Raw genomic sequence first — 22,932 nt, forward strand, 5'->3', positions numbered from 1 at the left:
TCGATAAATTATTTTTCAAGTAGCGGTAAAGATATGGAGAAATTTCAGGTACGGGAATCTGGTAGCATTTAGAAGAAAATTTTATACCAATCAAAAATATGAAGGTATTGCTATTAATTCTGAGCGAAAATGACATCTTATGAGATTTTCTCGTATGAATTATAATCTTAGTTGGATTAGATAATGGGTAGGTATGCTGCTTTTGAGTACCATATTTCCCAGACAGATCATCGAGTTTTGAGTATTTTTTGAAATCGTTTGTGTTCCAACTTAATGAAAAAAAAATTCAAAAAAATTTATGAAAATATTTTCAATGAAATTTACGAAAAATTGGACACAACTATTGAGCGGGAATTGTAAGAACATGGGGATGGCTGGTTGGTGCGTTGGTGGTCTTGTTGGTTTTCACTTCTGTAGATACATAGATATCCTGCTGCTTATAGGATCGTGTATGTCACCTGATGCTTCATGTTGAGTGTCCTTCTCCTTTAGAATCAGCAGTGCCAGATAGATTGACATAAATAAACCTGAACTATTCGTGAGATATAAATTCATTCTATGTAAAAATCTCTGCACTAGGGTCTTCATTTTTCAGGTCAGTCATTATCTAAAATTGAATGAATGTTAGACACTCGAATTTATAGCATATACATACAATGATTTTACAGATGCCTATACTCATAATGATTATTCATTTACTTACACCTTGCTTCACAGACATAGCGTCTGTAAAAATTTTTTTCTGCAATTCGCGAACAGATTGACCTCGTAAATTTCTAGGGAATCCTATTCGCATAACTACACATATGGTCGGTAATTTCACTTTTTGTCGTTTTCCAAATTCTGTATTATCGATTTTACTATGATCTATAGTAAAGTTGTCTAGTATAATGCAGTTTTGCTTTTTAAATTCCAAATTACTTTCTACTACTCGTATCTGAGATACATTACATAATACAAACATTACGATATTAAACCTACTACAATCATACTGATAGTCCGGCATATGACAGTAGGAGTAATTGCACCCCCCCCCCCCTGCTGATCATCCGGGACAACTTTTTTCTTAAAGTGGACATCCTAAGGAACATTTTAAAGCAAACTTGCCCAAAATAAAGTTAGCCTTACTTACAAAATGGCGGCCATTTTGATTGACAGGTGCGTTTCAACATAGGACTTGCACGAAATTTTTCAAACTTTACAAAGGTAGATCGAAAGATCATGCAAAAATTCATCACCTGTCAAAATTTCAAGTGCTAAAGTGCGTTTTTCGATTTTTGGTGAATTTTTGAAAATCGAATTTAAGCCAAAAATGAGGGAAAAAATCAAAATTTTACCAAATTGACCAAGAAAGGTGAAATTTGGGATGTACGCTATTTTCAACATGCCAAATCGATTGGAAACGGTTTCAACCCATTTTGAGCAAATCTGGAGCCTCCAGCAGATTTTTGAAACTCGAAATTCCCACAAAATTTCATCAAATTGGAGTTGTAAAGCTGAAATTTATTCTAAAAACTAATTTCAATACGCTACGGAAGTACTGCGGGTAAATTTCAAGTCGTTTTGGAGCCTCCAGCGACTTTTTGAAAATTCCTGAAGCCTCCTGTAGATTTTTGAAACTTGAAATTTCTCCAAAATTTCATCAAACTGAGATGGAGAGTCGAAATTCATTCTGCAAACTAATTTCAATACGCTACGAAGTTGACTGCTGGTGGATTTCCAGTCGTTTTTGAGCCTCCAGCGACTTTTTGAAAGGTTATATGGCGTTTTTTTTTGGAAAATTGAAATTTTCTAAAAGTTGCTGGAAGCTTTAAAACCATTTGAAACCACCATGTAGTCGTCGAAGTAAATTTCAGCTTGCCAACTCCATCTGATAAATTAATGTTGGGGAAATTTAAAGTTTCAAAAATATACTGGAGGCTCAAGTAATTTTCCAAAAAGTTGCTGGAGGTTCTAAAATGACTTGAATCCACCAGAAGTCGTCTTCAGAGGGTGTTAAAATTGGTTTGCAGAATGAATTTCGACTCTCCATCTCAGTTTGATGAAATTTTGTGAAAATTAAAATTTAAAAAATCGGCTGAGGGCTCCAGTATTTTTCAAAAAAGTCGGCGGAGGCTCTAAAATAACTTGAAATCCACCAGCAGTCAACTTCGTAGCGTATTGAAATTAGTTTGCAGAATGAATTTCGACTCTCCATCTTAGTTTGATGGAAATTTCAAGTTTCAAAAAACTACTGGAGGCTCCAGTAATTTTCAAAAAAGTCGCTGGAGGCTCTAAAATGACTTGAAATTTACCTGCAGTACTTCCGTAGCGTATTGAAATTAGTTTTTAGAATAAATTTCAGCTTTACAACTCCAATTTGATGAAATTTTGTGGGAATTTCGAGTTTCAAAATTCTGCTGGAGGCTCCAGATTTGCTCAAAACGGGTTGAAACCGTTTCCAATCGATTTGGCATGTCGAAAATAGCGTATATCCCAAATTTCAGCTTTCTTGGTCAATTTGGTAAAATTTTGATTTTTTCTCTCATTTTTGGCCTAAATTTGATTTTAAAAAATTCACCAAAAATCGAAAAACGCACTTTAGCACTTGAAATTTTGACAGGTGATGAATTTTTGCATGATCTTTCGATCTACCTTTGTAAAGTTTGAAAAATTTCGTGCAAGTCCTATGTTGAAACGCGAAATCTGCGATTTCGGCTGACCTGTCAATCAAAATGGCCGCCATTTTGTAAGTAAGGCTAACTTTATTTTGGGCAAGTTTGCTTTAAAACGTTCCTTAGGATGTCCACTTTAAGAAAAAAGTTGTCCCGGAGGATCGGCGGGGGGGAGGGGTGCAATTACTCCTATTGTCATATGCCGGACTATGACGGACAAAATATTATTTTCCTAAAAAATACTCACTTTTGAAAATTTATTCGAAGCGAATTCACGTCCTTCCTCCGTTGTTTCTTTATAATGCTTGATCATTACGTAAAATTTCGTAGGGTAAAGATCAGGAGTTGTTGAAGTGGGTTCAACACTCGTTGATGGAACTGTAAACATAATCGAGTAAAAATCATGCCAAGATTATTGGTGATAATAAAAAAGGAACCAGGGTACATTTTATAGCGTTCTCATTGCTGATTAAAAATTATGTTTTTGTACAGTAATGCGGATATTGTAGTATAGTACATGTAATTGTAAACCTACCCTCAGTTGTACCAAACAAAGCATGTAATAGAACAACGCACGCAGCTTCCTTATCTTCGTTGTTTCCGGCAACTAATTGGCATACTCGTGGAATGTTGTCTGGCTTTGGATCGGGGACATCGGGCAATTTATGTGGGATTGATGAAGGCGTGTCCTCGTAAATGGAATACATTTCATTTGCAAATGTATCCATTGTTAGCCTACGTGCTTTTAGCAGACGTCGCAGATCGTCGAAAATTGGTTCTTGGGCGAATTTTAGAGCTAATACCCACGCAATTAAACGATTGACTTCGAGATATCTCAACCAGTTCGGAAAGTTTCTTTCAATGGCAAAAATCCATTCTCGTAGTTTAACCCTTTGGACAATTGGGACATAGGCAGCCTGTAAAAACAATTCACTTGGTTGCTGATTAGAGGTAAATACGAGAGATGTAATCATTTATACGGTATTTTTGGTATGAATTTTATAAAAATTTGAAGTTTTTGACGGTTTTTTTTTTATTAATTTAAGAAAATTTGAGATGTTTATAGTCCTAGTCATGATGAGGCAATTTACGTGTGAAGAAATGTCATTTTTTTTCAAGTAAAGCAAAAGTCAAGATTTTTTTAATTGAAAATTTCACTTAATTTTCCTCATATTTTCAACTTTTTAGAAGAAATTTTCCATTTCAATTGCAAAAGTGCTTGTACATACTTACTTAGCTGAAGATTGAGAGTTCAGAGGTTTGATTTGGATTTCAGATGTTTGAATTTATCAACAGTTTACTTACCATTTGTACTAAATTTTTCGCATCTTCAACCTTTGCAACATCATGAGACTCCCTTTTTTCATCAAGCCTTCCACCCAACTGGTGTCTTAGACCAATCAACCTGTCCCTCATTGCTCGGTACGCAGCGGGTCTGTCTGTTACCATTGCGAGTACTTCTAGATCCTCCTATAAAATTGAAATCAGTCGATGGAGTAAATGTATGCAGGTGCACCTCCCACCTCGTATGTACATTGATTAAATTATGTTTCCTAAACATATACCAAATCTAACATCTTCAGATTGGCACATTGGCCTGGAACACTCCACCATCCTGATAAGAGATGTGCCGTTATTAAATGATAAAAGAGCTTGATATTCATGTTCTGGAAATCGAAAGGCACTAATGTACAGACTGATACAGAATGAAGAATTGAATGAATGAAAATTTGTAGCATGAAGTAGGGGAGAAATGAGAGATTTGCCTAATGAATTGAGGAAAAAATGGGGAATTTACCAAATGAACAGTTTTTATCATCGGTGAGTAGGCCTAAATTGGGTCATTTTGTCAAACTCAAAATATTGAAAAAATTCTGAAGTGTAAATTTATTGATACGAAGTAACTACTTACATTACTTAATCAACAACACATAACTATAAATGAAGTTCATGCAATAGCGATTTCCTCGCTTCAAAAAAATTCACAAAAAATTTGATCGCACGAAAAGCAACGACTGCAAACTGAACCGTTAGTTTTGGACTATACGTGTGCAGAAGTATTACGTATCTTTAGTGTGTTTTAGTTGATGAACATAGCGAACTGAACGTTTCTGTTTGTTAATGAGCAATAATTCACGAAACTTTAAGAAGATAAAATAGTTACCCAAGTTTAACATTTAATAACGTCAAAAAGATATGGGGGTGACGTATTCCACTTGAATTTCAACAGATCATTATTAAATTCTTACGAAATCTTGCCGCTTTTAACATGATATTGATTGATAAGTCTAATTGGATATTGATTTTCAATTGCTCAAAATTGAGTGTTGATTTTTATTTGAGAAAATTTTAAGCCCGAACTTGTTTCGTGATTTTTGATTTTTTAATTTTTAAGATGGCATGAAACTTATCAAAATAGGGTGAAATTTCCATCGAGACTTTTTTCGAGTAATTTTGAAGAATTTTGAGACCTAATTGGATATTGATTTTCAAGAGTAAGGATCTTAATTCGAGCTCAAAATTGGGCCTCGATTTGTGAGGGCTCTGAAAAGGTGTCATGTGACGTATCAAAATGGGTTAAAATTTCGCGAGAAATTCAGATATTTCCGCAAAAATGTTTTTTGAGAATTTCTACTCTAAAATTGTTGGGTGTTGATTTTCAAGAATAAGTGTCTTGATTCGAGCTCAAAATTAGACCTTGATTTTCAAGAGTTTTGAAAAAGTGTCACGTGACTTATCAAAATGGGTTGAAATTTTGCAAAAAAATTCAGATATTTGTGTAAAAATATTTTTTGAAAATTTTTGAAGAATTTTGAGTCTAAAATCGGACTTTGATTTTCAAGAACAAGTGTGTTGATTCCAGCTCAAAATTGGGTCTCTTGATTTTCAAGAGTTTTTAAAAAAAGCCATGCTATCAAAATGGGTTATAAATAAAAATTTCGCAAAAAATTCAAATATTTCGATGAATGTGTTTTTTATGAGGATTTTTGAAGAATTTTGAGTCCAACCTGAGGTCATGAGTTTTGAGGTTTTCGAAGGAGGTATCATGCAATCACCAAAGTGGGTTATAATTTTGGTAGAAAAATGAAAAATTTTCATCATGTTAGCACGTTTGATTTTTGAATAATTTTGAGCTCAATATAGGGTCAACTCATGATTTTCGAGGTTTTCGATGATTAAAAAAGTCGAGCCATAAATTAGTTTTCAAGTGACGTTAAAAGTATCTATGATTGATTAGATTACAAAACTGGACCGTATCACTATTAGTCCGGCATATGACAATAGGAGTAATTGCACCCCCCCCCCCCCCCCCAGCCGATCCTCCGGGACAACTTTTTTCTTAAAGGGGACATCCTAAGGAACATTTTAAAGCAAACTTGCCAAAAAAAAAGTTGACCTTACTTACATAATGGCGGTCATTTTAATTGACAGGTCAGCCGAAATCGCAGATTTTGCGTTTTAACATGGGACTTGCACGAACTTTTTCAAACTTTACAAAGGTAGATCGAAAGATCATGCAAAAATTTATCACCTGTCAAAATTTCAAGTGCTAAAGTGCCTTTTCCGATTTTTGGTGAATTTTTGAAAATCGAATACAGGCCAAAAATGAGGGAAAAAATCAAAATTTTACCAAATTGACCAAGAAAGCTGAAATTTGGGATATACCCTATTTTCGACATGCCAAATCGATTGAAAACGGTTTCAACCCGTTTTGAGCAGTTCTGGAGCCTCCAGCAGATTTTTGAAACTTGAAATTCCCACAAAATTCCATCAAATTGGCGTTATAAAGCTAAAATTTATTCTAAAAGCTAATTTCAATACGTTACGAAGTACTGCAGGTGAATTTCAAGTCGTTTTGGATCCTCCAGCGACTTTTTGAAAATTCCTGAAGCCTGCAGCAGATTTTTAAAACTTTAAATTTTCACAAAATTTCATCAAATGGAGATGGAAATCTGAAATTTACTTCACACTCTAATTTTAACACCCTCTGAAGACGACTTCAGGTGGACACAAGTAATGTTAGGGCCTCCAACGACTTTTTTTTGGAAATTACTGGAGCCTCCAGTAGATTTTTGAAACGTGAAATTTCCCAAAATATCATCAAACTAAGATGGAGAGTCGAAACTCATTCTGCAAACTAGTTTCAATACGTTACGAAGTTGACTGCTGGTGAATTTCAAATCGTTTTGGAGCCTCCAGCAACTTTTTGAAAGGTTGTATGACGTTTTTTTGGAAAATTGAAATTTCCTAAAAGTAGCTGGAAGCTTCAAAACCATTTGAAACCACCATGTAGTCTGCGAAGTAAATTTCAGCTTGCCAACTCCATTTGATGAAATTTTGTAAAAATTAAAAAATTTCAAAAATCTGCTGGAGGCTCCAGTAATTTCCAAAAAAAGTCGTTGGAGGCCCTAAAATTACTTGTGTCCACCTGAAGTCGTCTTCAGAGGGTGTTAAAATTGGAGTGTGAAGTAAATTTCAGATTTCCATCTCCATTTGATGAAATTTTGTGAAAATTTAAAGTTTTAAAAATCTGCTGCATGCTTCAGGAATTTTCAAAAAGTCGCTGGAGGATCCAAAACGACTTGAAATTCACCTGCAGTACTTCGTAGCGTATTGAAATTAGCTTTTAGAATAAATTTTAGCTTTACAACTCCAATTTAATGGAATTTTGTGGGAATTTCGAGTTTCAAAAATCTGCTGGAGGCTCCAGAACTGCTCAAAACGGGTTGAAACCGTATCCAATCGATTTGGCATGTCGAAAATAGGGTATATCCCAAATTTCAGCTTTCTTGGTCAATTTGGTAAAATTTTGATTTTTTCCCTCATTTTTGGCCTATATTCGATTTTCAAAAATTCACCAAAAATCGAAAAACGTACTTTAGCACTTGAAATTTTGACAGGTGATAAATTTTTGCATGATCTTTCGATCTACCTTTGTAAAGTTTGAAAAAGTTCGTGCAAGTCTCATGTTGAAACGCAAAATCTGCGATTTCGGCTGAGAGTTATTCAAAATTGGTCGAAAAAAGTTTTGATGGAAATTGTTGAATTTCTTCGAAATTTTAATTCATCTTGATGGGTCGCATGACTCCTTTTTCTTAAAAACCTGAAGTCATTTTGGATTCATAATTCTTTAAAAAAGTGCAAAAAAAATATTCGTTGAAATATTTGAATTTCACGTGAAATTCCAACTCGTTTTGATTGGCTGCATGACACAACTTTGAAAATTTTCTGACTTTATGTTTATGGACCCACATTTTGGTTTTTTGGACTGCAAACATTCCAATCGACTGAATACTTTTTGCCTTTAGAACTGTAGTCTATTAGTGAGCATGGTAAACTTTGATTGAACTGGATACTTTCTGCTTTTAGTTTTGTAGACTATCAAGTAGTGTATCGTTGATTTGATTGAACCACGCAGTTGGAATTTTTTTACTACGAGAACATTTTATTTTCAGATTATCAAAGTGTGAATCATGTCTTCTTCTCAACCAGTGGGCACTAATTTTCCGCGGAATCCGTGTAGACTAGAAACTACAGCTTCGGTAATATCTGCTGCAGTGTTGTATCGTCGAGCTGTCACGTTGAACCCAACCAACCCTGCCGAAAAAGTGAAAGACATCGTCTCATTGCATCCAACCATCGAGAAAAAGATCGAACGATTTATGCCGCTAGTAAAAGAGCAAATTACATGGTGGAATGATTTTTACGATAGAGAGATATTCTTCGATAAACCGAGTAGTCGAGCTCACGAATACTTCCACGTGTTGGTCTGGTCAGCAGATGGTACCATTAACGACGAAGAAACCGCTCGAGAAATGCTGAAGCGAGACGATTTGAATGCCGAAGAGAAATACAGAATCGCGTGTAATCATTGTTTACAAAACGAGATCAAAAAGTTGAGGTCGAATTTGAAAACCGAAATAGACATGGGAAAAGCTGAACGATACGCGTTGTTGCATTATTGGGAATCGGTTCGCAGAAAGAAGAGGACTACCGGATTCATTACATATATCAACACGCATATATTAAATGGTAAATACGCGTACCCAGTTTGCGCCGTTGATTATTTCTTGGATCGTTTGAATTTCGAAAAAAGAGTCAATTATCTTGGAAAAGCGTATCTGCAGAAAATGACGTTCAAGAGTTGGGAAAAGTTTCTAATGAAATTAACCAACCAACAATTTATGTCGTTGTTCTGCAATAACCAGAAATACTTCTGTTCCATGTATCTCGATCTACATCTAATGCTATACTTGATGAGGTTTTGGACGCATGCTGATTTTGTGAAGCAGGTTTGGATACGTGTAGGAGAAGACTTTCACGACACCTCGTTTCATCATCTGATGACAGAATATATCTTCTGCCAGCTGTTTCCTTCTCATTCGGCCGATCATGTTTCTCTCGCTGTGGAAATCCTCCATCTGGCTCCTAGTTATTTACAATTTGCTACGTACAACGATTACTTTTTCGATAAATGGTGGAATCGTAAATCGAACTTGACCGAGGTTGGATTAGACGTGGCCATTTTATCATACGCTAATCCGAATTATAAACGGGATCAGTTCTGGCCTGAAAGATGGTTCGATTTCTTCACGAAGCATCCGGTGGATTGTTTCGTGCAATTGATGGACGCGTATTGTGGAAAAGAAGGAAGTGAAGAATTCAAGAAGAAAGTTATGGAAATGAATGACGATAAGGCATCGGAATACTGCTACACGTTGTTGAGAGAAATGCGATTCGCCGAATTGGATAATTTTCTCGGTATTTTTTCGTCAGATAAGGACAGTATTATGAAAACCAAGCAGATAATACTACGAAAGAACTTGATCGAGCGGGCAGATTGGTTTGAAAAAGATGATGTGATCATTCCAGCGTCAAGTCAGCTCGTTGATTTTATCGAAAGATCGTTTGAAAATATTCGATTAGCAAACGAATTTAAAACAGAAGTGTTATCATCGGTAAATTGTTTGAATGCACGTTACAAGGTTGCTGGAAACGATGTGTTTAGTTGGCTGAAGGAGTCTGTTTGGCTGCGTAATTATAACGATGATGATTTCAAGCTGTATAAAAACAAGTTTTTACAGCTCGATGTTGAGCTGGCGAAATCGTCTGAAATTGCGGATGTTTTCAAAGATCCCGGTTGGAAGTCGTTTTTGGAATGGTGTTCGGGTGAGAATTTAGAAATGTCGAAGTTTTCGTTAAAATGGACTCTTTAATTACTTAATGACGTAATTGTTTTGTTTAATTTAGTTGAGTAGAGTAGATATACTCGTAAGTGTGTTTCAAGTTTTCTTTTTGATTTTTATTTTATACCTATTATTATTCATTTTTACTACAAAATATACTCGATTTGCATTTCGTTTAGTTCTCCTAATTGAATCCACGGTGTCAATTAATAATATCTATTATATTTTTTTGAAAATTTGAAAAAAATTCAAAATAAACCATTTTAATAACAAGTTTTGAGGTTTTTCATGAAATTCTGACAATTTTGGTTTTAATAATGTGAAAGTTTTGAAAAAAAGACCTTTTTGACAATTTCGTCGAATATTATACTTTTTTGACAATTTGATGAGAAACAGGACTTTTTGGACATGAAGTGAGACTTGTGCACAAATTCGGCAAAAATAAAGATTTTTACACAATTTTGACAGAAAATTAGTCTCATTCACAATTTTGACAAAAACTTGGACTTTTTTCGGAAATTTTGATTTTGACAAAAAAAAATTCATTATTTTAAAAACTTGTGCAAAAAAAACAGGAATTTTGTAGTCATCTTACAATAAAAGGGAACATTCTGTTTTGGCGATATTTGGTAACTAAAAAAAAAACAAAAATTTTTACAAAAATAACGATTTTGTGCAGAAATATAGACTTTTGACAAAGTACTATAAAGTGAAGCATTTGGCCAATTTTCACAAAAACGAAGATTTTTCACAATTTCGAGAGAAAATAGCAAAAAAGGCCTGATTTTTTGGCAATTTTGGCGAAAAATAGGATTTTTAACATAATTTAGAAAACTAGATTTTTAGACAATTCTCACACAACACGAATCTTTTCGACAATTCTGGCAAAAAACCCGAACTTTCTGGGCTATTTTTTACCAAAAATAACATTCAGCTTATGACAAAAAATGGATCTTCTTGACAATTTTTGTAAAAATTTATACTTTTTCGGAAATTTTTGTAGAACATTATTGTTTTTTTTTTACATATAAGTATGTATAGAAATTCAGGCAAAACAGCAGGATTTTTTTGAAGTTTCATCACAAAAAAAAATATTAGGACTTCTTTTTTAGCAATTTTGCAAGAAAACAGGACTGATGAGAGAAAAATCGATATTTTTCAGTTGTTAAGTCAAATCAGAAGGAATTTCTTCATAAAAATCTAAAAAAAAAAAAAACAGAACCTTCTGGGCTATTTTACCAAAAATTAGAATTTTTTTACATTCAACTTCTGACAAGAAATGGGTCTTCTTGACAATTTTTGTATAAATTGATACTATTTTGGAAGTTTTTGTAGAACATTATTGGACTTTTTTTGTTTTATAGAAATTCAGACAAAACAGCGGGATTGTTTCGAATTTTTGTCACGAAAAAAATAACAGGACTTGATGTACGAAAATTCTACTTTTTGTCAATTTTGAGGAAAAAGTACACATGGGACCAAAAAATGTAACTTTCACGACTTTAAGAAAATTACGACCTTTCGACAATAATATTACTCTGGCAAAAATTAAACTTTTTGATAATCACGCCAAAAAACACGACTTTGTTGGAAATTTTAGGAAAAAAATACTGTCCGAATGTTCATATTATTGTAATGACGAAAATACGAAAAATGTCCCAAATAAAATTATTCCGTAAATTGATATAAAAAAAAAAACAGGAACTTCTTAGCAATTTTGGCCAAAATTAGAACTTTTGACAAATTTGCAAAAATAAAGCTTTCTGACAATTTTAGTAAAATTTGGGACTATCTCTGTCAATTTTGGAAAAAAAGCAGGATCTTATTGATAATTTTGTCAAAAGAATATGACTTTATTTTATAATTTTGGGAAGCTTGGAACTTTTTCACAATTTTAGCAAAAACAGGACTTGTTAAATTTCAATGGTCGGCTGGACTGGCTAGAGAGCAGACAGGGTGAGAGGAGCAGAAGGTAGCGAAAAAAGGTTTGAAAAAAGATAGAACAGGCGAGTGCAGGAGGATGGTGGCAGGATCGGAACGTGACAAAAGTGAACTGTGGACGATTAGGACATTTAGAAGAACTCCGCATAGCTCTGCCTCTAGCGACAGCGATAGGAAAAGAAAAAAACAATAAAGTAAAATAAAAATACCTATAAAAAAAATGCGTAGTAGAAGTAGAGATGGAAACATCGACGTGAAAAAAGAAATACTTCGACATCGTTATTGTTACTGAGAACTAAAACAGAAAACAGGTTTACTTTATGCGGCCAGACTGAGTATGTGTTACTGTGGGTGGAGGAACAGGAAGTGGCATGGGTGGGGCCGATAGGGGTTTTATAACTGTTTGAACATTGATGGCAATAAAGATAACTGGGTCATTCATAATTTCACGTTTTTGTGTATGAAAATTTTCGTAGCCTCCTTTTCGAGATTCTTATTTTTACACGGAATACCTAAGTATGTAGTTTCAGGGCAAATTTTTTTAAAGGCATCCGCTTCAGTTCTGAAATCTGTATGATCCCAAAATCACTAATATATAGGTAGGTATTAAACCTCTTTCAGTGGGCTTGGGACCAAAATTTTGGGCAATGCAATAAATTTTGATTTTGAAGTCAAACAGATTTCAAAAAGGAACGCTTTTAATCGGCAAGGGTATTGAACGGGGAATTTTCGAAATCGCTGATTCTGGTTTTGAAATGAGCTTTGAATCTAAAATCAAAATTGAATCCAACAAGCCAAAGAAGAGGGACCCAAAATTTTGAAAAAAATTGAAATTCAAGACCCCTAAAAGGTATCTTAGGGATCGAAATTTTTGAAAAATACAATTCGACTTTTGAAATGTGACTTTTAAATTTTTCAACATTTCTGATTTTGTCCATCGTGTATTCTCCCCCCCCCCCCCCTTCTACGGATGTCAGTTTTAGGTCTCACGACTTTCGGAATCGTGATTTCATTATCAGCGCTCTTGCCTTTCATCATAGTTTTATAGATTGTTCGAAATGTTTTTTCATCCCCCTCCCCCTCTTTGAAAATTAGTACATACTTGAAAAGTTTTTCAACCAAGTAAAGCAAAATCTAGAAGGCATGCGAAAGTACATCAGTAGCAAAACTTTCAGGGACTAAAGTGCACTTTTCGATTTTTGATGAATTTTTAAAAACAAAGTTATGACCTACAGGTAAATGAGAAAAAATCACAAAGTTTTGCCAAATTGATGTAAATTGTTGAAAATTGGCGAGTACGTCGCACGTACCCCATTTTATACCCTCTTCTCCCTCCTCTGCCGATTGAAATCTGCACCGTATCGTACCGTTTTTGAGTAGTTTCGAAGCCTCCAGCACTTCCAGCAGATCTTTGAAAATTTTTACCCAGTGAAGTTAGACGAAAGGTACTCGTCCTAAAATTCCCGTAACCGAAATTTCAAGAGCTAAAGCTCCTTTTTTAAATGTTTTAAACATTTTTCAAAATTCAAAAAATTTAAAAACTCTGATTCTAGCGCGATTTTGACATCATTCTCATGAAATATAAATTTTTTTGAGCGGCGAACCATTAAAAATGATGGATTTAAATCAACTCTCACACGTCACACATCAACAACTAGTAATTTTGGGCTATTTTAGAGCCTCCAGCGATTTTTCACATTTTCTCCATGAAATTTTCAATCGTTTTGTAAGAATTGAAAAGGAACACTGGCACCTATACTTTTGCTCAGTGCTTATTGGGTACCTTCTTGTCCATCTTTGTTGTGCATCTTTCAAGATTCCTTCAACTTTTTTTCACTTTCTCGAATTTTTAAATTTACCAAAAATTCACTTGTGAACTGACGCTCCTGCAATTTTGTAAGAACCACCTAAAACGATCAACGAGGTAAAAATTTCTTTCTGGAGAAAATTGAATAATCGCTGGAAGCCCCAAATTAGCCAAAAACTAGTAGATATCGAATTTCAATGTGTAGGAGTTGAATTGGAAGAGCTACCTACCGATTTGAATTAATATTTTCATGAAAAATTTTATGTAATTTGAACTTTAAATACCTACGTCGTCTCGCTCCGTTATCATTTTTGTCAGCTTTCAGATTACTTTAGGTGTACATTGAAAATGAAGCTTTTGACTCAAATTTCAAGAATATCAAAAATGGTCCAAAAAAACAGATTTTTCTCATGAAAACAACGTCAATTTACTTCTCGAATACCACATTTTTCAATGTTTCTGCCTCGATGGACTCAAGTTGATTTTTTTTTCAAGTATTCTAGAATTTAAATTTCTAAAAAATTATTGTTTCAATTGAAAAAATTGTCAGAGCTGAAAAAAATGAACTTATCACATCCAAAATGATTTTTAAATATTTTTTTGAATTATTAATATTCGAGAGCTTTTGCCCTCGCTTCGATCGCGCTTATGGGTTTCTTTTCTAAAATTATTCGAAAATTACTGTTTGAATTTTGAAAATATCGAAAACTAGCAAATGCCCGTGCCAACAAAATCAACTTCTGACATCAAAAATTAATAATTTTGTCGAGTAATTGGGTATTTTTTTTTAGAATTTGTATAAATTCTGGATAGCTTTTTTCCACGCTGAGTTCGGCGTTCTTGATTGCGTTGAATGCTGCGAAAAAAGTGTCATGAAGTTTGAAAATTGAAACACGAGTGTGAAGTTTACCGTCAAGTACAACTCATTTTTACTCGTCGCTCATTGATTTCTTAGAAACGAATTGTTTATGTAATGATGAATTTCGTTAGCAGTTTTCTAACGACAACCCGTCATAATTTCAGATTACGTCGAGTGAAATCATGTCGTCCCTCGAACCTCATCTGTGCAATTTTCTGCAGAATCCGTGCTCCTTAGAACATACAGCTTCGGTGGTGTCTGCTGCGGTGTTGTGTTCCCGCATGAACCCAACCAATCCTAAAAAAATTCGAGAGATCATCGCATTGCCACCAGTCATAGAGCAAAACATCGAACGATTTATGCCAATGGTAACGTACCGAATCAAATCGTGGAGCAGGTTTTATGATAGAGAGATATTCTTCGATACACGGGGTGGTCGAGCTCACGAATATTACCACGTGTTGATTTGGTCTACCGATGGTACCATTAATGACGAAAAAACCGCTCGAGAAATGCTGAAACAAGACGGCTTGAATGCCCTGGAAAAGTACAGAATTGCTTGTAATCATTGTTTGGAAACGGAGATCCGAACGTTGAGGTCGAATTTGGGAACTTTAAAAAATACAGAACGATATTATCCATTGCTGTATTATTGGGAATGTGTCATCGTTGATGGTGCCGAATTAACTAGTTATATTAACAAGAATATATTGACACGCGACTTCGCTTATCCAGTTTGCACTAATGATTATTTCTTGAATCGGTTACATTTGAGAGAACGAATTATTTTCCTCCGAGAATCGCATCTGTTTGAAATGCCATTCAAAAATTGGGTTAATTTTCTGAAGAAATTAACTAACGAAGAATTTGGTAACCCACGGCACTTCACTATTGACTTGCACATTATGCAATATTTGATAAGGTTTTGGATGCATGCAGATTTTGTGGTGCAAGTTTGGATACGTATACGAGACAACTATAGTAACGATAAATTTTCTTATCTAATCGAAGAACTTCTGAATTGCGGAAAGTCTCAATTTGAATCGGCTGACTTTATTCCTCTGGCCGTGGAAATCTTCAGTCTTGCTCCATACAGATTGCAAAAAGCTGTATTCAATGAGTACTTAAAGCAGGACTGGTGGGATCGTTATTCGAACTTGACGGACATAAGATTAGACGTTGCCATTTTATCAACCTATCATCCTGATTATAAAGGATACAAGTTTTGGTCTACGAAATGGTTCGATTTGTTTAAGAGGTATCCCACGGATTGTTTCGTGCAATTTATGAACACATGTTGTGAAGAAGAAAGATCTGAAGAATTCAAGAGGAAAATTCTGGAAATGAATGATCACGAAGCATCAAACTACTGCTTCACTTTGTTGAGGGAAATGCGATTCTCAGAAATAGATCATTTTATAAGCATATTTGCGTCAGATCCTGGTAGAATTATGAAAACCAAGCAAGCGTTTCTACGAAATAATTTCTCCAAATGGACCGAAAAGTTTGAAAATGGTGGTTCGATATTTCCTCCGCCAAACCAGCTCGTTGATTTCATCGAAGGATCGTTTGAAAATATTCGATCAGCTAACGAATTTAAAATAGAAGTTTTGTCGTCGGTAAATTGCTTGAAATCATTTTACAATTTTACTGGAAGTGATATGTTTGGTTGGCTGAAGGATGCTGTGTCGATGTGTAGTTGTAACGACGATGATTTCAAGCTGTATAAAAACAAGTTTCTACAGCTTGGTGTTGAGATGGCCAAAGCGTCGAAATGTGATATTCCGGATGTTTTTAACGATTCTGGTTGGATGTCGTTTTTGAAATGGTGTTCGGACGAGTGTTGAGAAATCTCAAATTTTAAGTTTAAATTGACGCTTTAATTGATAAGTAACTTTTTTTTGGTTTAATTTAGTCGAGTAGGGTAAGAATGTGCATCAATTTTTCTCTTCTTTTTTATTTTTAGTTCTTTTCTATGTATTAATTGTCGCTAAAATAAATACGATTCGTAATTCTTGTATTTCTTAATTTCATTGTTGAATTCGAAATTTTTGTATTATGATTTTTTTTTCAATTTCGATTGTTAGTCGGGGAGCCCACTTAAGGATAAATTGCACCCCCCCCCCCGTCGATCCTCCGGGGCAAATTTTTTCTTAAAGGGGGAGTCCTAAAGAACATTTCTAGCCCTTGTACTCAAAAAAAAAAAGTGGCCCCACTTACAACATGGCGGCCATTTATCACCTGTCAACATTTCAAGTGCTAAAGTGCGTTTTTCGATTTTTGATGAATTTTTGAAAATCAAATTTAGGTCAAAAATGAGGTAAAAAATCAAAATTTCACCAAATTGACCAAGATAGCTGACATTTGGGATACACCCTATTTTCGACATGCCAAATCGATTGGAAACTATTTCAAACCGTTTTGAGCAGTTCTGGAGCCTCCAGCAGATTTTTGAAACTCGAAATTCCCACAAAATTTCACCAAAATGGAGTTGAAAAGCTGAAATTTATTCTGCAAACTAATTTCAATGCGCTACGAAGTACTGCAGGGGAATTTCAAGTCGTTTTGGAGCCTCCAGCGTCTTTTCGAGAGGTCATGTGGTGTTTTTTGGAAAATTGAAATTTCCAAAAAGTAGTTGGAAGCTTCAAAATCATTTAAAACCATTTGAAACCACCATGTAGTCGACTTCATATCGTATTGAAATTAGTTTGCGAAGTAAATTTCAGCTTGCCAACTCCATTTGGTAAAATGTTGCGGGAATTTAGGTTTCAAGGAGGCTCCAGTAATTTTCAAAAAGTCGCTGGAGACTCCAAAATGATTTGAACCCACTTGAAGTCGTCTTCATAGGATCTTCAAATTGGAGTGTAGAGTAAATTTCAGTTTTCCATCGCCATTTGATGAAATTTTGTAAAAATTTAAAGCTTCAAAAATCTGATGGAGGCTCCAGGAATTATCAAAAAGTCGCCGGAGGCTCCAAAACGACTTGAAATTCCCCTGCAGTACTTCGTAGCGCATTGAAATTAGTTTGCAGAATAAATTTCAGCTTTTCAACTCCATTTTGGTGAAATTTTGTGGGAATTTCGAGTTTCAAAAATCTGCTGGAGGCTCCAGAACTGCTCAAAACGGTTTGAAACAGTTTCCAATCGATTTGGCATGTCAAAAGTAGGGTGTATCCCAAATTTCAGTTTTCTTGGTCAATTTGATAAAATTTTGATTTTTCCCCTCATTTTTGGCCTAAATTTGATTTTTAAAAATTCACCAAAAATCGAAAAACGGAGTTTAGCACTTGAAATGTTGACAGGTGATAAATTTTTGCTTGATCTTTCGATCTACCTTTGTACAGTTTGAAAAATTTTGTGCAAGTCCTATATGTTGGAACGCAAAATCTGCGATTTCGGGTGAACCTAAGTTGAATACAGTTTGGGGGAATGTCATAAAAATTGTTTAAATTGGCTGAGAATTGATGTAATAACTTATTGTAAAAATTTCAACAAAATATGACGAAAATACTCAGTCATGAAAAAATTTCAAAAAGCGTATTTAGCTTGAAGGTTACGAAAAATTAATCGAATTCTACTATAAAAATGTGAATAATCCTGACGTGATGGAATTTTTCTTTGTTTTTCCATTGATCAGCGCGAAAAATTCTATGAAAATCGCCCATCAAAGTTGCATTTGAATCTTACGTGAGTGATTTCAAAGAAAAAATGTGATTCAAAAGTGAAAATTTGTTCATTTAAAAGTCATCAAAAGATCATCTTTTTTCACTGATTCGATGTAATGGAATGCTACCTTTCAAAATGCGTTGTATTTTTTGAAATTTTTAGCCCAAAGTTTTCCACTGGGGACTAAGTTCATGGTTTAGGGTCAAACGATTTTCAGTATTGGAAGTGGAGCTATCAAAAACCTATATTATTATTATTATTTTACGATGATCGTGCTGCATTTTTAAAAATTTCGGAATCCAAGCTCTTCTTTTTCGGCTCGCGGAGCTCAATTTTGATTTAAAAGTCATATTGATTTTAGAATGGGAATCAGTGACTTTGAAAATCCTTTATTCGTGACGATACCCTTATCCATTGTACAGAGCTCGTACTCGGTTACTTTTTATTTTTTTCCCCAACTAGTTACGTTGCAAAAGTCTACCATTTTGCCAGAAGCATGTAGCTAAAAAAGCTCACTTTTTCGCAAAAAAAAAAAAAAAAATATCCATCTTTCCTCCCAAAAATTACCTGAGAATCTCGCTTTTTTGCCCAAAAAAAAGTGTCAAATAAATTCACTTCCCAACAGAAAAGTTGACCAAAAAATTTTCCTCATTTTCACCGAAGATTGCGAAAAAAATACCATTTTTATAGAGGCCAATAATTGCCAAAAATTCTATAAAGTTTGATTTTTTTTCCAAAAATTGCTTAAAAGCCTTCCTTATTACTGGAAATTCTAGCTTTTTCGCAGTTGAAAAGTCTCAATAATTGCCATAAGTTGCAAAGTGAAAAATTTCATTTTTCAAAAAAAAAATAAATGCAAAAAAATGTAATAATTTTTATTCTTGCTTCAAAAATTGTTTTTTTTTTTTACTAAAATTATGGAATTTTTGATTTAAATATTTTTTTTTGCCTAAATCATCCAAAAGCCTTGCTCCGTTATTTGCCTGGAATTGCCGAAAAGTATCACTTTTAACCAACAAGTAGGTAGTTCTCACAAAGTCCTACTTTTTCATTTTGCTGAAATATTGTCCAAGTCTTCGAGCCCACCTTTTGAGGCAGATAGAGCTGAATTTTGGTTTTGAATTACAATTGATCGTATTACCGCTGCGTTCTCATCACCCCTCCCCCTCCCTTTCAAGGTGAGTATTTGAAAAATGACGAATCAAAAAAATGCATAATACCTGGCTCAGATTTTTAAACCAGACAAAGCTAAATCACTCTTGCAAAAATATATCGTCTGTCTAAATTTCAGTTGCTGAAGTAAATTTTTTGTTTTTGACCAAATTTTGAAAAATCAATTAATAGAGAATTTAAAAATGGGAAAAATCAGAGTTTTGCGAGATGGACCTAGAATGTTGAAATGTGGCCGTAGTACGTACTCATTTTTAAACCCCCCTCCCCCCGCTTCCACCGTTCTGAATCGATTGTGTTTGGAAATTGCATCGAACAGTTTTGAGCAAATTTAGAGCCTCCGGCAGATTTTCGAAAATTGAAATTTTCACAAATTTTGCCCAACGAGGTTAAAAATTCGAAACACACCTTGAGACTTTTCTCTCTGACTTTTTAAAGCATCATTTGAAAAGTTTGATTGGATTGCCTTAACTTTGCAGATTTTTTTCTACGGGTATGGAAGTTTTATACCTAAAGAGGTTATCCCTGACTACATATTTTATTTGCCTGAAGTAAGAAAAGATCCCAGGTATGGGTCTGGTGGGCTACCTTTTCGAAGAAAATTTTCCATTAATTGAAAATACAAAAGTATTGTTATCAATTCTGAGCGAAAATTGCATCTTGTGAGATTCTCTTTGTATCATATTATAACTACTATGTTGAAGTATGTAATGGGTAGGTGTGCTGCTTTTGGGTACCATATGTATTTCTCAAAGAGATCATCGAGATTGAGTATTTTTGAAGTTGCTTGTATTCGAAGTGGTGGATAAGTTGTGCACTGACCACAAAGTTATCGACGTTATCGTAGTGGAAAAAGTGCAAAAAAGTTTCGAAAATTGAAATTTCAAGAGCAAATAACGCAATATTTTTAGTTTTTTAAATTTATTCTTTACTTACAGTAAATTGCCAACACCTCGTCATTTTTCTCAGTCGCTCGTTAATTTTTTCCTTTAGTGCATCGCTTGTTCGACGAAATTCGTTAGCAATTCTCTAACAACAAGCTATCATAATATTTCAGATTGCTTCGAATGAAATCATGTCTTCCCTCGAACCTATGTGTGATTTTCGGCGGAATCCGTGTACCTTGGAAATTACAGCTTCGGTGGTGTCCGCTGCGGTGTTGTGTCGTCGAGCTGCCATGATGAACCCAACCAATCCTCCTGAAAAAGTGCAAGAGATCATCGCATTGCCACCAGCCATAGAGCAAAAGATCCAACGATTTATGCCAATGGTAAAGGAACAAATTGCATCATGGAGCGATTTTTATGATAGAGAGATATTCTTCGGTAGAGTGGGTAGTCGAGCTCACGAATATTTTCACGTTTTGGTTTGGTCCTCCGATGGTACCATCAACGACGAAGAAACCGCTCGAGAAATGCTGAAACAAGACGACCTGAATGCTGCGGAGAAGTACAGAATCGCTTGCAATCATTGTTTGAAAAACGAGATCCGAACATTGTGGCCAAATTTAAAGACAAAGATCAATTTGCGAAACGCCGAACGACGTTATCCATTGGTGTATTATTGGGAATGCGTTTGCCGAAAGGGTAAGACTACTAAATTGACTAAATATATCATCGAGAACGTGTTCAATGGTGAATACTACAACTACCCAACTTGCGCTACTGAGTATTTCTTGAATCGGTTAAATTTGGATAAACGAATTAATTTCCTCAAAAAAAGCTACGTGCGAAAAATGCCCTTCAGAAGTTGGGAAAATTTTCTGATGAAATTGACTAACGAAGAATTGGTGTCGTTGTTTTACGACGACGATGAAGCCAAAACATACGACGTTCTTCTTGAGCTCGAAATTTTGGATTGTTTGATGAGATTTTGGATGCATGCAGATTTTGTGGTGCAGGTTTGGATCCGTATACAAGATCGGTATTGCTTAGGCACATTTGTTTGTCTGATGCAAGAAATTTTCTCGTGCGAGAAGTTCGACGTTCACTCGACTGATCATATTTCTCTGGCTGTAGAAATCTTCAATCTTGCTCCCTTCAAATTGCAGCGTGCTGTGTTCGAAAGTTACAAACAGGAGGAGTGGTGGAATCGTGACTTGAACTTGACCGATGTTAGATTAGACGTTGCCATTTTATCATACGTTTATCCGGAATATAGACGGCAAATCTTTTGGGAATTGCAATGGATCGATATATTCGAGAAATATTCTACGGATTGTTTCCTACAATTTATGGACGTATGTTGTGAAGAAGAGGGAACTGAAGAATTCAATACGCAAGTTATGAAAATGAATGATTATTCGGCATCAAAACACTGCTCCACTTTATTGATGGAAATGCGATTTTCCGAAATAGATCAATTTCTCAACTTATTTTCGTCGGATGCTGGTAGAATTACGAAAACCAAGCAGAGGATATTGCGAGAGAGCTTCTTCGGGTGGGCTCATTGGTATAAAACAGATAGATTCGTTTTTCCTCCGTCTAATCAGCTCGTTGATTTTATCGAAGAATCGTTTAAAAATATTCGATCAGCTAATGAATTTAAAATAGAAGTTTTGTCGTCGGTAGATTGTCTGAAAGCGTGTTATAAAGTTGCTGGAAATGATACGTTTAGTTGGCTGATGGATGCAGTGTGGATGTGTAGTTGTAACGATGATGATTTCAAGCGGTATAAAAACAAGTTTTTACAGCTTGGTGTAGAGCTGGCAAAATCGACTAAAATTTCGGATGTTTTCAAAGATCCTGGTTGGAAGTCGTTTTTGGAATGGTGTTCGGAAGAGTGTTGAGAATTCTCGAATTTTGCGTTTAAATTAACGCTTTAATTAATGACTTATTTTTGGTGTATGTAATTTACTTACTAGTTGATTAGATGTGTGTGTTTCAACTTTTTTGTTTTTTTGTGTTTTTTTTTTTTCTATTAATGGACGCTTAAATTAATACGATTTGCAATTCTTGTGTTTCTTGAGTCGATCGTTAAATTAACAGTTTTATAATTATGATAATGTTTTTCAATAATTTTAATTGCGAACTTCACAAGTTGAATGGAGTTTGTTGAAATGCAATAAAATCAATTGACTGAGAATTGATGAAATATTGTAAACAATTCTGCAGAATAGGTATCCCAAAAATACTCAATTATGAAAAAAAATTATGCAAAATCGCAAATGGTAATTGATCAAATATCCAAATGAAATGAAATCGTGAAAAAAATTACAAAAACCGTGAAATTTAGCTTGAATTTTACGAAAAATTGATCGCAATTCGCATTCTATGTACTATAAAAATGTAAATAATCCTGACAGGCTGACGTGATGGAATTTTTTCATTGTTTTTCCATGTGATCAACGCTACAAATGTTCCATTTCAATACCCCTAATGACAAAATTGATCGAAAAATTGCCTAATCGCTAACGACTAGCCACTTTTTTGTATCAACTGACAATTTATGGGCTAACCAATAACGATTCTTGGAATAAATGTTTAGATGTTAGGTTGAGTGACGATTTTTATTGTCATTAGTCGTCAGTCGTCCAAGCAACATAGAGAGTTTTACAGTCATTCGTTTCCGGAGCAACATTTTATTGTTCTAAAAATCGTCAGTTGTTCTCTTTTATTGTAATCCATGTGTGAGACTGAATATTCGTCAG

General features: G+C 34.7%; 2 protein-coding genes across 12 annotated transcripts in view; one reads left to right on the plus strand and one right to left on the minus strand.

Moving 5' to 3' along the window:
* The window catches only part of LOC135844912 (uncharacterized), a 145,717-nt gene that overhangs the window by 47,163 nt on the left and 75,622 nt on the right, over positions 1-22,932 (plus strand). The window contains exon 4 of one of the 7 annotated variants that reach the window (XM_065363308.1): positions 14,613-16,458. The exons of 5 other annotated variants lie outside the window; for them this stretch is intronic. In XM_065363308.1, coding sequence (XP_065219380.1) covers positions 14,631-16,295 — 1,665 coding nt within the window. In that variant the 5' untranslated portion in view covers positions 14,613-14,630 and the 3' untranslated portion in view covers positions 16,296-16,458. Of the gene's footprint in view, positions 1-8,110; positions 10,029-14,612; positions 16,459-22,932 lie in introns of those variants that run through there. One more of the 7 variants, XM_065363302.1, reaches the window with a different exon arrangement.
* LOC135844857 (uncharacterized) lies at positions 296-4,784 on the minus strand. 5 transcript variants are annotated; one of them, XM_065363237.1, is made up of 7 exons: positions 4,567-4,784; positions 4,230-4,321; positions 3,960-4,124; positions 3,190-3,571; positions 2,902-3,032; positions 704-937; positions 296-607 (listed from the first exon to the last, which is right to left on the minus strand). In XM_065363237.1, the coding sequence occupies exons 2-7, from the start codon at positions 4,266-4,268 to the stop codon at positions 557-559; spliced, it is 1,002 nt and encodes a 333-aa protein (XP_065219309.1). In that variant the 5' UTR covers positions 4,269-4,321; positions 4,567-4,784; the 3' UTR covers positions 296-556. The 5 variants fall into 5 exon arrangements, with proteins under 5 accessions (XP_065219309.1, XP_065219308.1, XP_065219307.1 ...); XM_065363236.1 differs by having other exon boundaries at positions 4,220-4,321; positions 4,567-4,783; XM_065363235.1 differs by lacking the exon at positions 4,567-4,784 and adding an exon at positions 4,453-4,488 and having other exon boundaries at positions 4,220-4,321.

Source organism: Planococcus citri, chromosome 4 (assembly GCF_950023065.1).
Source record: "Planococcus citri chromosome 4, ihPlaCitr1.1, whole genome shotgun sequence".
Classification (NCBI taxonomy): domain Eukaryota; kingdom Metazoa; phylum Arthropoda; class Insecta; order Hemiptera; family Pseudococcidae; genus Planococcus; species Planococcus citri.